This window comes from Mytilus californianus, unplaced genomic scaffold (genome assembly GCF_021869535.1).
Source record: "Mytilus californianus isolate M0D057914Y unplaced genomic scaffold, xbMytCali1.0.p SCAF_6, whole genome shotgun sequence".
NCBI lineage: Eukaryota > Metazoa > Mollusca > Bivalvia > Mytilida > Mytilidae > Mytilus > Mytilus californianus.
In genome coordinates this window covers 87,956,233-87,973,464 of record NW_026262712.1, presented here as the reverse complement: position 1 = coordinate 87,973,464, position 17,232 = coordinate 87,956,233, and the positions used below count along the sequence as shown (strand labels likewise).

The 17,232-nt window shown below is 34.2% G+C and overlaps 1 protein-coding gene across 1 annotated transcript in view; it reads left to right on the top strand.

Annotated features, from left to right (window-relative positions):
• Positions 1-17,232, top strand: part of LOC127705950 (uncharacterized) — a 63,279-nt gene that overhangs the window by 6,457 nt on the left and 39,590 nt on the right. Inside the window, exons 2-4 of the mRNA XM_052210333.1 lie at positions 2,511-2,577; positions 7,197-7,307; positions 12,615-12,908. Of these exons, the coding sequence (XP_052066293.1) occupies positions 2,511-2,577; positions 7,197-7,307; positions 12,615-12,908 (472 nt within the window). The remainder of the gene's footprint in view (positions 1-2,510; positions 2,578-7,196; positions 7,308-12,614; positions 12,909-17,232) is intronic.

Sequence of the window (17,232 nt, the reverse complement as noted above, 5' to 3'; positions counted from 1 at the left end):
AGACTATCCAGATATGCGGTATTGGTTTGATCATTGTCGAAGGCCGTATGGTTATAGTTGTCTTTGCAACGTTTCTAGGACATTTTAGGAAAGAATAATTCAAATGTCAGTTTTATGTCTTTATTAAACAACTGTTTATGATAATGTGCTTATACTGATTTGGTTTTTAATTATATAAGTAATATCACATGCAATTTGTCCGAATCATAAATAAAGGTGTCAGACCACCAATTTAAAATCACTATTTTTTTCTTCCAAATTTTGCAATTTTCACAGCTTTCTAAATATTTTACCTTAAGGTTAACTTCATAGAAACCAGGTATTTCATGAATTGTACATGCATCACCTTTCTATATGCCAATTTTCAACCAATGTTTAAAGTCTTGTAGCGAAATACTACATTCGGAAGTCAATTATGGCTCAAAATGGTCTACATATATTTCTCTTTCACTAAAACTTTCATTTCTGAACATTTGTTTGTTAGTTTAAAAAACAATGACATCAAAAGCACTATTTTTGTCAGGAAAGAGCTACTTTTACACTTTCTAAATTGAAGTGGGTGAATTGGTGGTCTGACACCTAAAGGGAGATGTGGGATATACATCAATGAAACAGCAACCCAAAAACACAAAACAGCAAAGATATCTAAAAAATCAACTACAATCTTCAATAATACACAGGTGTTTATACAATACGTAAAGTCTAAATCGGTCCGAGAATAAAATGGTTTTGAAAAATATAACACGGGCGATCAAAGATCTGCCATCAATTCCCAAAATGACAAGAAATTATTTACATATATCTAAAGACAGCCTCTGACTAGGTTCCTGATTTGGCACATGCATATGAACATTTGGAGGGGTTAAACTGTTTAATCTTCACCAGTGGAATTATTGTTTGATTGTTTTTATGTACGTCCAGTGGCAAATATTTCATGGTGTTTCGGGACGATAATCTGTTGAAAATAAGTACGTCCTGTAATAAGGGTCGACCTGGACGAAGGGAGGGAAATTTGGAATGCCACTTGAAAATGAGGGTATATATCGGGTAGGAACGAAAATTTAGCCTTGCAACAGGCCACATATAAGTACCCCAATATAAGAGTTGTCGCAAGGGTAACTATTTAACATACAAAGAGCGTGGCTCTCTCTACACGAGACATAGGATTTAAAGTCTCATTGTAATTCCATGGCATTTTATAGCTTTCTATATGGTATGGGGTTTCTACATTGTTGAAGACCGTAAGGTAACCTGTAAATGCTAGCACCCTTGTCCTGTGTTTTTTTGTGAAAATTTGTCTTATTAGCAAACAATGACACTGTGAAAGCTTATTTGTTCTTCCTACTTTACAGAAGTTCATCTGGTTTGTAAATAGAAATAAGAAGATGTGGTATGAGTGCCAATGAGACAACTCTCCATCCAAGTCACAATGTGTAAAATGTAAACAATTATAGGTCAAAGTACGGCCTTCAAGACGGAACCTTGGCTCACACCGAACAGCAAGCTATAAAGGGCCCCAAAAAGACCAATCTAATTAAAATATAGTTCTCTGATTTCACTCGTATGGAATCAGAGAACTATATTTTAATTAGATTGCAAAAAAACTAGTGTAAAACAATTCAAACAGGAAAACCAACAGTCTAATCTATATAAAAAACGAGAAACGAGAAACACTTATGAACCACATCAACAAACGACAACCACCGAACAACAGGTTCCTGACCTGACGTAGGACAGGTGCAAACAAATGCAGCGGGTTTAAACGTTTTAACAGGCGCCTATCTTCACCATAACCTGAAATAGTAGTGTAACATTACAACATTGTAACATTGTTACATAGAGAATATTATGTTTATTTTCAATAGCACACCCTTATCAACTTGAGACTATACCAATAGAGTCTCAAGAGCTCAGCTCGTTGGGTTATATTTGCTGAGGGTTGAAGTATTTACTACTAATTTTCTGATAAACAATGATATAGTATCCTTCCAGGATGCAACTACTATTTATAACCTATATTTCGTTAGGAAAACATACTGAAATATTTCTTCCAGTGGAAAGAGTATTCCATATATTTTATTCGTTTGCAATTGTATGAAAATAACACTCCTTGCCTCCAAGCGCTTTTCTTGATTGACCTTCATCGGGAACACTCAAACCCAAACATTTGAAAGCCCCGGATGATTAAGACAAAAACGGCATTTTTTTACTGACCGATATTAAAGGAAGAAGATGAACTGCCCCCTTAAAATACTAGTTTAAGCCTGCCATATTTTCATATGTCTGTCTAAAGTCAGTAACTTCGCATAACTTTAAAACTTGCTGTAGAGAATTTTGTGTTGCTTTCATATCTTTGGTCGTCTTTCACTTTTCTAGAATCAGGCCGATCTAGCCTTAGACCTTTAATTTTTGCAACACGGTTACGTATTAACACAGATTGTAGTTTTCGTGCTGGTTTCATTTTTATTTCATTTTAATATTCCGTCACTATATATATCTCTGTTTTACAGCTGTTACAGATAACTGTGTTGTTGTGTGTGTTGGTAGATTCGACATCAGCCCATGGTGCAGATGAAGGTAATTAATTACACGCGATTAAGGGGTGCCCAACACTTTGACTAAAATAGATTTGGCTCGTTTATTTAATTGTCATAGAATTTTTACAAAAAACGTTCTTCTATCTGTTGACAAAAATATAAACACACTATTTAGAGGAATAATTTCATTCGAATATAGCAGCTTGACACACATTATTTTGATCATTGAGAAGCTTGATTTCCCTTTACGAATAGTATGTGATAAAAAACGTTCAGCTTTTTAAAGGTTGAACTTCCTTAGTTTCTGTAACCGCTTAAAAGATGGTCTATCTATCTTATCTTGCCGCAATTTCACTACTTAGAAGGTAAATATACAAGTATTTTACCGCGGTTTATTGTATTGTCGTTACGTTTTTCATAAATATTCATATAGCATAACAAAATTGACGAATCAGGAAGTCGAATTTATATACGTGTTTGTTAATTAATGTTGAGGTCCGACACTTTTATTCGAAGAAAGGATCGAGCATTGGCATCGGATACAGGTTTCCATTCATATTTATATATAAATAATGATTTCATTGGTTTTCCTGGACGGCAATGACTATCTATGACGGGTAAAAATTCAGAGATATAAGTGAATACAGTATTTACACATTGATATATGTAATACATTGTATATGTTTGATATTTGTAAAATGTGTACTGCTGGACATTATTTGAGACGGGCTGTCGGCAAATTTACATTTGTGTTTTAGTTATATTTAGTCATGGAGTATAGGTAATACCATGTACTACATGTAATTCAATCAATCTATACATGAATATATACATGATAAAATTGAGAATGGAAATGGGGAATATGTCAAAGAGACAACAACCCGGCCAAAGAGCAGATAACAGCCGAAGGCCGCCAATGGGTCTTCAACGCAGCGAGAAAATGCCGCACCCGGAGGTGGTCCTTAGCTGGCCCCTAAATAAAAATGTGTACTAGTTCAGTGAAAATGGACGTCGTACTAAATTCCAAAACATATAAATGAACTAAAATTAAAAAAACATACAAGACTAACAAAGGCCAGAAGCTGCTGACTTGGGACAGGCGCAAAAGTGCGGCGGGGTTAAACATGTTTTGTGAGATCTCAACCCTCCCCTATACCTCTAGCCAATGTAGAATAAAGAAACACACAGCGATACGCACAGTAAAACTCAGTTTAAAAGAAGTCCGAGTCCGATGTCAAAATAGGTAATAAAAGAAACTATAGAAACAAAATGACAATGATACATAAATTAACAAAGGACTATTAGCAGTTACTGACATGCCAGCTCCAGACCTCAATTAAACTAATTGAAAGATTATGTCTTCGTCATATGAAAATCATGTACAATCCCTCCCGTTAGGGGTTTAGTATCATACCATCATAAAATATATGAGAAGAACATAACCCGTATCATGCCAACAACTGGTTTTAGAATAAATGTGTTTATTTCCGATGCAAGGACCCTATGAGTGAATCAATATTAATACCAAAATATGCAATCCTTAATGACTTGACAACAGTATCGTAACTATATCCCTTCCGAATAAGTCTGTTTAAAGGTTTGGTTAGCTTTTGAGGTGAATGCCGACATTTTTGTGCTTTGTAAAGAATATTACCATAAATGATTGGATGTGAAATACCTGAATGTATAAGAAGTCTGCATGTTAATTTATATTTCCGAATGATGTCCTTGTACCGATGATAAAATTTAGTAAATGTTTTGACTAGTTTGTGATATCGAAAACCCTGGTGTAATAATTTTTCAGTAATACAGAGATTTCTTTCGTTAAAATCAAATACGTTGTTACATACACGAGCGAATCGAACAAGTTGAGATATATAAACACCATGCATAAGATGGTGACAAGGGAACGTCACCATTTAAAAATTGAATAATTAACAATAGGAAATGAAAAATCATCTCTTTTGTCATAAGTTTTGGTATTAAGCTTCCCGTTAAAGATATAGATATCAAGATCCAGGAAAGGGCAGTGTTCATTGTTAGTATAAGCTTTATTTTAAGGTCAGTTCGGCAGGATAAATCTCTTTAGTGTACATACTGAAGTCGTCATTATCGAGAGCCAATATATCATCTAAATATCTAAAAGTGTTATTAAATTTTTTAATCAGATGTTGTTTCGATGGGTCTTTGCTGATTTTAGTCATAAATTGTAACTCATAACAATACAGAAACAGGTCCGCAATAAGTGGTGCTCAGTTAGTCCCCATGGAAATTCCAATAACTTTACGATATACGGAGTCTCCATAGCGAACAAAAATGTTATCTACTAAAAATTCAAGGGCAGTTATAGTATCAAAGCAGGTCCAATTGACATAGTTCTTTTGTTTGTTGTTACTAAAAAATGACCTAAAAGAGTTTGAGCATATATATTCGCATTCTGACTTTTTAAATGCCCATTTAATCAGGTGTGTGAATGTTTTCTTAATAAGATTATGAGGCAAAGTGGTATATAGGGTAGAAAAATCAAAACTTTGAACAGATTCGAAATCACCAATATAATTGACCTTTTTCACACTACGTAAATAAATACGACTGAAAGTTCAATAACTTGTTATTGATCTGTGCATGTTAAGGTTCCACTAAAGTAAAAATATAGGACACTTCATAAACATGTAATCTTTGCCTGTATTTTTCAACCTATAATGAGTAAAGTCCTAAACTATGAGAACATATGTTCATTTAAACATACTTAACATATACACACTGTATAAATTGTAAATAAACTTGAAATTGTTATGTTGTGGCCAAACCGGTTCTTGGGGTGAACACTAAATTTTCAAAAAAATCTGGAGGCCTACGAGACGACTTAATTTGCTTAAAATTGGTATGGACGAATACTGTTACATGTAATGCAGGGCAAGCTCATGTTGATTTGTCACATACATATGTTTTAATGGCATATTTGTCCAATTTCTGTATTGTACTTTCGATATTTGTTCACCTAGATACATGAAATTAACTGAAACTCGAAAATCAATACATTTTCTGAAAAATCAACATGAGCTTGCCCTGCATTACATGTAACAGTATTCGTCCATACCAATTTGAAGCAAATTAAGTCGTCTTGCAGGCCTCCAGATTTTTTTGAAAATTTAGTGTTCACCCCAAGAACCGGTTTGGCCACAACATAACAATTTGAAGTTTATTTACAATTTACACAGTGTGTATATGTTAAGTATGTTTAAATGAACATATGTTCTCATAGTTTAGGACTTTACTCATTATAGGTTGAAAAATACAGGCAAAGTTTAGATGTTTATGAAGTGTCCTATATTTTGACTTTAGTGGAACCTTAACCTTACGCTATTTGTTTCTATGTTCAAATGTTAATGTATGTTATTGCTTTCTATCGAGCTTGGTTGCACGTGCGTTCTTCGGTAAATGAACCAGCCAATAGAAACTCGTTAACGAGAACGCAGTTGCCAAAAGTATAAACTAGTTATGTTGATCTTTTATAGCAGTATTTTAAACGTAGTATATGTTAAACTCGATTACATATTAAATAAGGTATGACAGTTAACTCAAATATACATTAAATATTTTGAACAAGGATACAGATTTCTGTTACAATGTATTAGGCAAAGATTGTATGTATGTAACTAATGTCAATAAGATTATATCACCGTGGTATCTTCGTGTATTTGATTTTGTTGAGCAATAGGGCGCATCTTAAATCGAAATATAATGCAATGTTGATGGCATCAAAATCATTTCAAATTCGTACTTAGAACCTGGCGAGATGGTGTACAAATAAAGGTGACAAAATGAGTGTGGAGTAAATGTCAACCAGAAACCATCGCATATATCAAATAGACTAGAAATAAGACTTATATACACCTTTTCTATATATTATTAAAAGTATGTGTATCAACTTGTACGTATTTATATGACCAATAAGAAAGATGTAATCCAATCATGCACTGGTCATAAGTGAAATTTCTCTGCACGTGAAAACATGTTATCTATTTTCAACAATTTATCGTTTATATTAAGTAGGACAACTCTGACCCATTAACCAGACTAGAGACATCATAAATTTACAGTATAAATAGCTCACTCTTTATTTAAGTCTTAGTAATAAATAATTCATAAAGAATTATCTTCTCTGCTGTCTTAAATTATTTTATTCGGCTTAATTTTCAATTAGCAAATAAAATTGGTTATATTAGCAAGGAATTTGTGCGCCTTTTCGTAACTGTTCCCCCTCCCGACCAGTAAAAAATACTTCGGGCTATAAAAAACGTTCGTTTGTTGTCTCGTGTGTGGCTGTCCTATATTTAAAAAAAATGCCAATGATACTTTTCGGTTAGTTTTACAAAACTGTTTGGTGTTGAATAAAATAAAACCCTGTGATTGGCTGGGTTATAGAAATACCTTCTACATTGAAATCTTCCTTTATGCAGTAAGATGTTATGCAGAGGAAGGGGTCCTTTGCTGTACAGGATGCTTATGTACGTCTCTACGTTTTTATACGTCCCTGGCTTTCAAATATTTGGGTTTGGGTTCATGCGTTTGTAAATCCAGAAAAACGCTTCGGACGCACAAAATTTATAACGTGTTATTTTCATTCATTAACAATTATATTTATTTCTTTTTCAGCTAACCCTTGCACTAGTTCACACTGTCAAAATGGTGGCACGTGTAGACCTGACGGTCAATCATTTCGTTGTGATTGTCACGAGGGATATGGCGGAGATTTCTGTAACCTTGGTTAGTATGATATTCTGTAACTATTTCTATTTCACGGATAATTGGAGAAACATTCTGTCGGTATCATTTACAAATTGATATATTTGTCGGTAACCACTTTCAATGTAAATGATCTAAAAAACAAGCTCAGTGCGACATCTGGTCATTTACGTATTTAAAATCTGTGATATTTAAGGGTTAAACAAATGCATTTTTTTACTTATTTTGAAATGCATATTTGTTGATAAATTTTACTTCAAGTAACTTTATTATTTGTGCCATTTTGATATCAGATGGCAGGTAACATACAACTTTCATAGAAAACTGGCAACTATATGATACAACTTGTATTTACACTTAAAGCTTTGGTGTGAGAGCAGTACGGAGCATTATTTTCTGTGTTAAAAGGATATAGAAAAGTACGGAAGCCGATAAGGGCCATTCAAAAAAAAAATTTTATGTCGTAATTACGACATAACATGTCGTAATTACGACATAACATGTCGTAATAACGACATCACTATGTCGTAATTTCGACATAACATGTCGTTATAACGACATCGCTATGTCGTAATTTCTACATAACATGTCGTTATAACGACATCGCTATGTCGTAATTTCGACATAACAAGTCGTAATTACGACAACACTATGTCGTAATTACGACAACACTATGTCGTAATTACGACATAGCTATGTCGTAATAACGACATCGCTATATATATAAAAGAATATGTATTATGATTGCCAAGAGACTAAATGACACAGAAATTAACAACTATAGGTCATCATAATGCCCTCACTAATGAGAAAAGCCCCCGGATAGTTAGCTATAATAGAGGGACGAAAGATACCAGAGGGAGAGTCCCCGAAATGACAGCTGTTTAACAATTTAATTCAAACGAGTGAAAATAACGGTTTTAATAATGTACAAATAAAGACCGAAACACGAATATGTAACACAGCAACAAATGACAACCACTAAATTACAGACTCCTGACCGCTATGTGATAATAACGACAACCTTATAGTTTAACTTTTCACTTTTTGAAGCGATAGGAATTTCAAAATGGTCGCCAGTAAAGGCAAAGTTTGTATCGTAAACAAATTCATCTTTTTTTTTTTGAGAATATTGAACACTTTATGCAATCAAGTTTAATTAAAGTTATTCACTAGCACCTCAGACTTACACATACTAGAACTTTATTTATAATCAAGTCAAATGAGACCCAGTTGAATAGGGGAGCAATTCAAGCTCCCTGGAGCCTCTAATTATGTTTGGCATTGCAGATTCTGAATAAGATGAATTTTAAGCTTTTCCCAATAAAGACTATGTTAAACTTTGGACTCATAGTGCTCAGACCCACGGATCTCTGTACCTTCATTTGTACACACTTGAATCTTAATGTACTACTGAGGCTTGATGCAAATTATAACTGCATTTCTATTGTTGGTTCTTAATGAGATTCTTCAAGCGTCCTCCCCATTGAAGCCCTATTAAAACTTTGTACCCCAAGTTCTTTTAACCACTGTTCCCCAGGACAACTATTCCTACAAACTTAGAGGGAGTGTTGGGATCCCGCTAACATGTTTAACCCCGCCACATACTTAATGTATGTGTCTGTCCCAAGTCTTTAATTTACATATTTGTTTTTCGTTTATTTTTGTACATAAAATAGGCCGCTAGTTTTTCTCGTTTGAATTGTATTACATTTGTCATTTCGGGGCCTTTTATAGCTGACTATGCGGTATGGGCTGTGATCATTGTTGAAGGCCGTACGGTTACCTATAATTGTTAATTTCTGTGTCATTTTGTTTCTTGTGGAGAGTTGCGTTTTTGAACAAACCAGCGTATCCCAAAGCCTTGATAAACTCTGTAGGCCCCAAATAAGACGAAAAAACATCAAAATTGGAGAGAAAACTGAAAATAAATGGTTTCTAACCTCAGGGATATTAACCCTTGGCATGCTGAATTGTTATCAGAAATTGTCTAAATTTCGTGTGTTTGTAAAAATATGCAAATGATATGCAAATGCTGATGCTGATGCATACTGATTGCATTAAATCTAAGATAGCCAAGGGTTAATATCCCTGAGGTTAGAAACCATTTTTTTCAGTTTTCTCTCCAATTTTGATGTTTTTTTCGTCTTATTTGGGGCCTACAGAGGTTATCAAGGCCTTGGGATACGCTGGTTTGTTCAAAAACGCAACTCTCAACAAGAAACCAAATGACACAGAAATTTACAATTAAAGTCACCGTACGGCCTTCAACAATGATCACAGCCCATACCGCATATTCAGCTATAAAAGGCCCCGAAATGACAAATGTAATACAATTCAAACGAGAAAAACTAGCGGTCTATTTTATGTACAAAAATAAACGAAAAACAAATATGTAAATTAAAGACTTGGGACATACACATACATAAAGAATGTGGCGGGGTTAAACATGTTAGCGGGATCCTAACCCTCCCCTTAAGTTTGTAGGAATAGTTGCCCTGGAAAAAAGTGGTTAAAAGAACTTGGGGTACAAAGTTTTAATAGGGCTTCAATGGGGAGGACGCTTGAAGAATCTCATTAAGAACCAACAATAGCAATGCAGTAATAATTTGCATCAAGCCTCAGGAGTTACTGTACATTAAGATTCAAGTGTGTACAAATGAAGGTACAGAGATCCGTGGGTCTGAGCACTATGAGTCCAAAGTTTAACATAGTCTTTATTGGGAAAAGCTTAAAATTCATCTTATTCAGAACCTGCAATGGAAATGCAGGACTTCATAATTTACACAAATCTGTACATGCCAAACATAATAAGAGGCTCCAAGGAGCTTGAATTGCTCCCCTATTCAACTGGGTCTCATTTGACTTGATTATGAATAAAGTTCTAGTATGTGCAAGTCTGAGGTGCAAGTGAATAACTTTAATTAAGCTTGTGTGCATAAAGTGTTCATTATTCTAAAAAAAAAGAAAAGATAAATTTGTTTCCCCTACAAACTTTGCTTTTACTGACAACCATTTTGAAATGCCTATCGCATCAAAAAGTGAAAAGTTTAACTATAAGGTTGCCGTTATTATCACATAGCGGTCAGGAGTCTGTAATTCAGTGGTTGTCATTTGTTGCTGTGTTACATATTCGTTTTCCGGTCTTTGTTTGTACATTATTAAAACCGTTATTTTCACTCGTTTGAATTAAATTGTTAAACAGCTGTCATGTCGGGGACTCTCCCTCTGGTATAATTATGTCGTAAATACGACATATTGTCGAAATTACGACATAATATGTCGTAATAACGACATAATATGTCGTTATTTCGACATCGCTGAATAATTTGTCGAAATAACGACATAATTATGTCGTAATTTCGACATAATATGTCGTATTTACGACATAATATGTCGTATTTTCGACATAATTTGTCGAAATAACGACATCATTATGTCGTAATTTCGACATAACATGTCGTATTTACGACATGATATGTCGTATTTACGACATGATATGTCGTATTTACGACATGATATGTCGTTATTTCGACATCGCTGATGTCGTTATTACGACATAATTTGTCGAAATTACGACATACTATCTCGTAATTACGACATAATATGTCGTTAATACGACATAGCGATGTCGTTATTATGACATAAGGTTGTCGTTATTACGACATAATATGTCGTTAATACGACATAATGATGTCGTTATTACGACATAAGGTTGTCGTAATTACGACATACTATCTCGTTATTACGACATAATATGTCGTTAATACGACATAGCGATGTCGTTATTATGACATAAGGTTGTCGTTATTACGACATAATATGTCGTAATTACGACATAATATGTCGTTAATACGACATAGCGATGTCGTTATTACGACATGCGATGTCGTAATTACGACAAGCGATGTCGTTATTACGACATACTATGTCGTAATTACGACATAAAATTTTTTTTTTGACTGGCCCTTATCGGCTTCCGTAGAAAAGAGACTATCAAAAATAATACGTTGATGAAAAACCAACAAAACCATGACAAAAAAACGAAAACGTCAAAAAGACGAGAACAAAAATCTACAAAACACTACATGAAATAAAGACTTAAAAACAAGAGCTCCACAAAACTTGGGTGTTGATCTCCGGTGCTCTGGAAGGATAAGCATATCCTGCACCACATTTAACACCCCTCATGTTGACAAGAACAATGTCGATGACAAGTCCTATTCAGTGATGTCATAATCTAGGAAAAGAGGATGGGATTGTGGTTACGACAATTGGAACATATCTTTGGTCATCTGTGACTCGGATATTCTGTAACAGTCAACCAAATTCAAGATGGTAGCAACCCTCTATCCAGGAAATTATGATAGGAAACGGAAGCTATGGAACTTCGTATCAACTGGGAGAGATATACACAATATGCAGGCGCTGTTTGGATTTTGATACATATAAATGGAAAGTGCACAATAGGAAAGCTGAAATCATCTCTTCTGTTGTAAAGTTTAGTTTTCAACAGATCCTCTTTTCAATTTCTCAATTTAAGTCAAAATATGAGTCACACTTAACTGTATCTTTTGTATCTTTTATTTAATTTTCGATGGGATACGTGTGTAGTACTAATAATAGTATAAAGGTTGAAGAGTTCAGATGTGTTATACTATTATACGATAAAAGAGACTTATATTGTATGTACTCTATCAGATATTTGGGATTTTTTAGAATTCATCCGTTTCACAATGCTCACAAAGTAAAGAGGTTTCACCATTACTCCCAAGCCCGGTTGTAATTGCTGATAAAATAGATGTTAGTAATTTGGATACAGGTCAGTGGAGAATTTGGCAGACAAAGCAATATGAATATAAAAAATTAGAAGATGTGGTTTGAATGAGACAAATATCTAACAAAAAACAAATGAAGTAATGTATACAATTATAGGTACTGTACGACCTTCAACAATGAGAAAAATCCATACCGTATAGTCTGCTGTAAAAGGCCCCGGCATGAAAAATATGAATCAATTCAATTGAGAAAACTAACGGCCTAATTTATATCAAAACAATTTACGAAAAAAAAATATGACAGACATGAACCAACGACAACCACTGAACTACATGCTCCTGACTGAGACAGACACAAATTTGTAACGTCACTAACTTGTATGTGATTTGGGTATCCAGTACAGTGAAGGAAAATCAAGTTCCTCATCGTTGGTCTAAATTCCAAAGGAAAATAGAACAGACCTATAATTTTTCAGGATTTCCTCTTTTGTAAGTGTCGTTGGAATACGTTGGTTTTCCAATTGAATTTTCAATACCTTGTATTTTTTAGATCAGCCAGTAACTCAGCATAGAGTTGTAATTGGCGATAATGTTAGACTTGCGTGCTATACAAATCGAAGTTTGCCCAGACCGGTAGATGTTGAATGGTTTAAATCTGTAGACGGAAACAATACACGTGTTAATCTCACAGCTGACGTCAGTAAATATGGCGGTGGAACAATATCTAAACGCAGCCTGACAATATATCGTACCAACTTTGATGACACAGCAGATTATTCCTGTCGGACCAATAATACGGCCCATGTTGTAAACCAAGAGTTCCATCACGTCTCAGTTGAAGGAGGTATAAATAAATAGTTAGAATTTTATTTACCAAGCAAAGGCTCGCGAGAGAGCATTGCTACACACATTGACATAAGATATCAAATATCATTACATCTAATGTCAATGTTAGGGGTATATATTCATTTACCGCTATAATCAAATATTGTTTAATTCAATTATTAAAAATCTTCGACGGATATGGCATGGTATTGGTTGCAAAAATTTGATATTTTTCATTTAAATGCAATATTTCTTATTTAATTGGTATATTTCTTCATTTAAATGCAATATTTTTTTATTTGAATGGTATATTTTTTCATTTAAATGCAATATTTTTTATTCAAATGGTATAATTTTTCATTCAAATGGTATAATTTTTCATTCAAATGGTATAATTTTCATTCAACTGCAATAGTTTTTATTCAATTGGTATAAAATGTCATTTGAATGCAATATTTTTTATTCAATTGGTATAGTTGTTTTTTTATTTATATGCAATAATTGCATTATGGGAAGTTCTTTGACGTCATAAGGTCAAATTTGCAACAACGTTTGTGATTGGTCGGAAATTGTTTTGATTTCTCCCCTTTCTTTCTAAACATGGGTGACCAAGAATTAAAAAACGCGTCAGAATATCGCCCTTCTAACTAAATCTAACGTTCATGCGAGTCCTGCACTGGCTGTTAAAATCTTGTGGTCATAACTAGTATTTCTATTGCAAAATTTCGATGGTCAAAACGTTCGGTCCACTTTTCAAAAACCGTTTCATTGTATATGGATTTATATGCAAATTTATCGGTTTTTTTAAATAGATTAGACACCGTTGGTTTTCCCGTTTGAATGGTTTTACACTACTAATTTTTTGGGGGCCCTTTATAGCTTGCTGTTCGGTTTGAGCCAAGGCTCCGTGTTGAAGACCATACGTTGACCTTTAATGGTTTACATTTACAAATTATGACTTGGATGGAGAGTTGTCTCATCGGCACTCATACCACATCTTCTTATATCTATATACAACATAAACCAGACTTTTCTCAGACTGTTTTCTTTTTTTTAATAAATCCTTTGTCGCGCGTTGTGTACTGATTGATAACTCAGTCTGGGAGAACAAGATTTATTTCAGTACCAGTTGTAATTAGGTTTGAGCAAACTTCCAGTAATTGCAAATACTCTTATGTCGGTGCTTTGTGTCTATTGTCTTAATGTTAGTTTTTTGTGTGTCTCGTAACGATCTTTTGAGTTAATTTGCTGATTTGTGCAGGTTGTTATTTTATTGTATTGTTACACCACTGTCCCAGCTTCGGGATGGGTTGCTCACAAACATGTTGTTGTACTGTTACACCGCTGTCCCAGATTAGGGGGAGGATTGGGATCCCACTAACATGTTTAACCCCGCCACATTCTGTATGTATGTGCTTGTCCCAAGTCAGGAGACTGTAATTCAGTGGTTGCCGTTTGTTGCTTTGTTATACATATTTGTGTTTCGTTCATTTTTTTGTATATTAATTCGGCCGTTAGTTTTCTCGATTGAATTGTTTTACATTTTTGATTTCGGGGCCTTTTATAGCTGACTATGCGGTGTAGGCTTTGCTTATTGTCGAAGGCCGTACGGTGACTTATAGCTGTTGATTTCTGTGTCATTTGATCTCTTGTGGAGAGTTGTCTCATTTGCAATCATACCACATCTTCGTTTTTATATCCACCCTGCCATATTCTTTATTTGCCTGTCCAAGGGATGGAGCCTGTAGTTTAGTGGTTGTCGTTGGTTCCTGTCTCGACTCATATTTGATATTTTGTAAATTGTTTTGTTATGTATAATTAGGCTGTTAGTTTTTTCGGTTGAATTGTTCACACTCTCATGTCGGGCCTTTTATAGACGACTTTACAGTATCAGGTTTTTGTCATTGTTGAAGGCCTTACGATTGTCTACAAAAAGCATTTGTCTACATGACGGCAAAAAGCTCTACAGAGGTTATGTTTGTAGTATTTCATGTAACCCGACTTAAAATAAATTTTTCTTATCTTATCTTATCTTATCTTATCTATAATTGCTTACATCCACTTCATATTTGAACTCCGGTGGATAGTTGCCTTATTAGCAATCATATGCCATCTCTTCATTTTTATATTATATACGTGACTTCTAAACTCGTGTTTTCCAAAACAAGCATGAAATAATTTTTACTGGGCGTTAAAATTAGCAACAAACAATCAATCAATTTAAACTTGTGTTAGATAAGAGGAAAACCATTTGATATTTATTTATTTGTTGGGATGGGGGACAGAAGGATTTCATATATGAATATGGTTGCCTGGTAAGAGCTGAAAAATAGGCATGATTAGCGACAGATTGAAATGAATAATAATGCCCTCTCTTCCCTTCCCCATCCTTCATCTATAAATTTAAACTGACCACCACGGAATACCCCAGTAGTGTTGAAAGTAGCGTAACTGTTATTGTCCGTGTAGTTCTTATATTTATCCAGCTTATCGTCCTACAGGGATGTAATACTAAGGCTGTCATACCATAAAAACATTTATAAAACAGCTCACATTCTAATATATCTGCATTCATAAATTTATTAATTTCATTTAGACTAAACGACGCCATGTTTGTTATGTGCCTCTGCCGTCAACCTATCAAAAAAGAAGAGGTGGAAGAGAGCCAGAAGATCTTCCCAATGCAAAAAAAAACAAAACAGAAATGGACTTCTTCTGGCTCACTTCCGAAGAACAATATAAAAACGCGCCCCATTGATATGTTTTAAAAACGCCTTGCCCCTACCCTTTTTTCCCAAAAAATGGCATTATTAAATATATAAACATATATATAATCATCAAAATTAAAATGCTATTGTATTTTTATAAGACCTACTTTATTACATGACCTGGGACTAATGACATCTATCTATAAGTCCTAGCATACATTAATTATTATAATATGAATATGTTTCTTGTTTTAATAACCACATATGATGCTATGCATGAGTCACCATTTATCAGGGCATGAATTGGGTTTACATAGAGAGGATAAGGGACGACATCAGAAAATCAATGAAGGATAAAAAACTTAATTCAAATAGTTTGTTTTGTTTTTTTTTTTTTTGGGGGGGGGGGGGTCAAAATTGCTGCAAGTTTTGTTTAATTAACATCGATTTTATATATATCCTTATTGGTCAATCAATTTTTTCCCAAATTAAGTTAAGAAGGGGGGGGGGGGGGGTAGGGGTCAGTGAAAAAAACTATATGAAATAAGTTTTTTTATCCTACATTGAACTTTTGATGTCGTCCCTAATGTGCAAAAAAATAGATAAGGGGCGGGACCAAACCTATAGATAACATAATAAAGAAATGATGAAATATACAGAATACGTTGATTGACTTTTGGTTGCCTTATGTCCAGTGGCAATTATGTCACGCATGTTTAGGACAAATATAATAGAGATCAAAGGATAGAGAATAGAGTGAAATGGTAAAAACTAAAAGATATAGAATTATAGAAACGATCTTTGATCTGAAACCCCTACCCTCACACACACACCATAACCATTACTGCCAATACTCGCATATATACATCTCTATACAAATATCTAAATTTGAACCTACTCCCCCCCCCCCCTCTAGACACCGAGGTTTTGGATCCGCCCCTGTTAAATGTGTCTAATTATATATATTTTGTACGGGTGTAGAAAATAACTAAACGTACAATCATATAATTTGTTGGATACCTAATTATATTATATAATGTGTCACAAAATAAACTTGTATACCCCCCTTCCCAATGCAGCATTGAAAAGTAAATCATTTAAAAGTCCTGAAGATAAAATATGTTTTGAAATATGCCCTGCATACTTATTTATGCAAAGACGTATAGTAATTATTGAACTACTGTGGGGCTTGAAAAAAAATCTATTTAAGGGATTCGGAGACGAGAACAGTAAAAAAAAGCTCAGCAACGAATCCTAAATGTAAAATGATTTGCAGCATAAGACATGGGAGCACATATTATAGATAGTATTAAATATGAAGTTCACGCCTCATATAGTGAAGTCCTATGTCATGGGACTATTGTTGTAACATGGGTTAGTAACTGGTTCCAATTTATCCTGAATTGTCTTTATTAAAGAATTAGTTCCGGAGTATAACAGCTTATGTCTCTACTTGTGGGTTTCTGGTTCTGCTGTCGTAATTAGGTGATTTTTTTTCTACATGTAGTAAAAAAGAGGGGGCTTAGTCCAAATAATTTTAACGTCCTGGATGCTTTTAATTCTTTTTTCATGTGTGCCTTCCTGCAACGTCTCTGAGGATCAAGAAAAGTAAAAAATGATATAGCACTAAAGAAC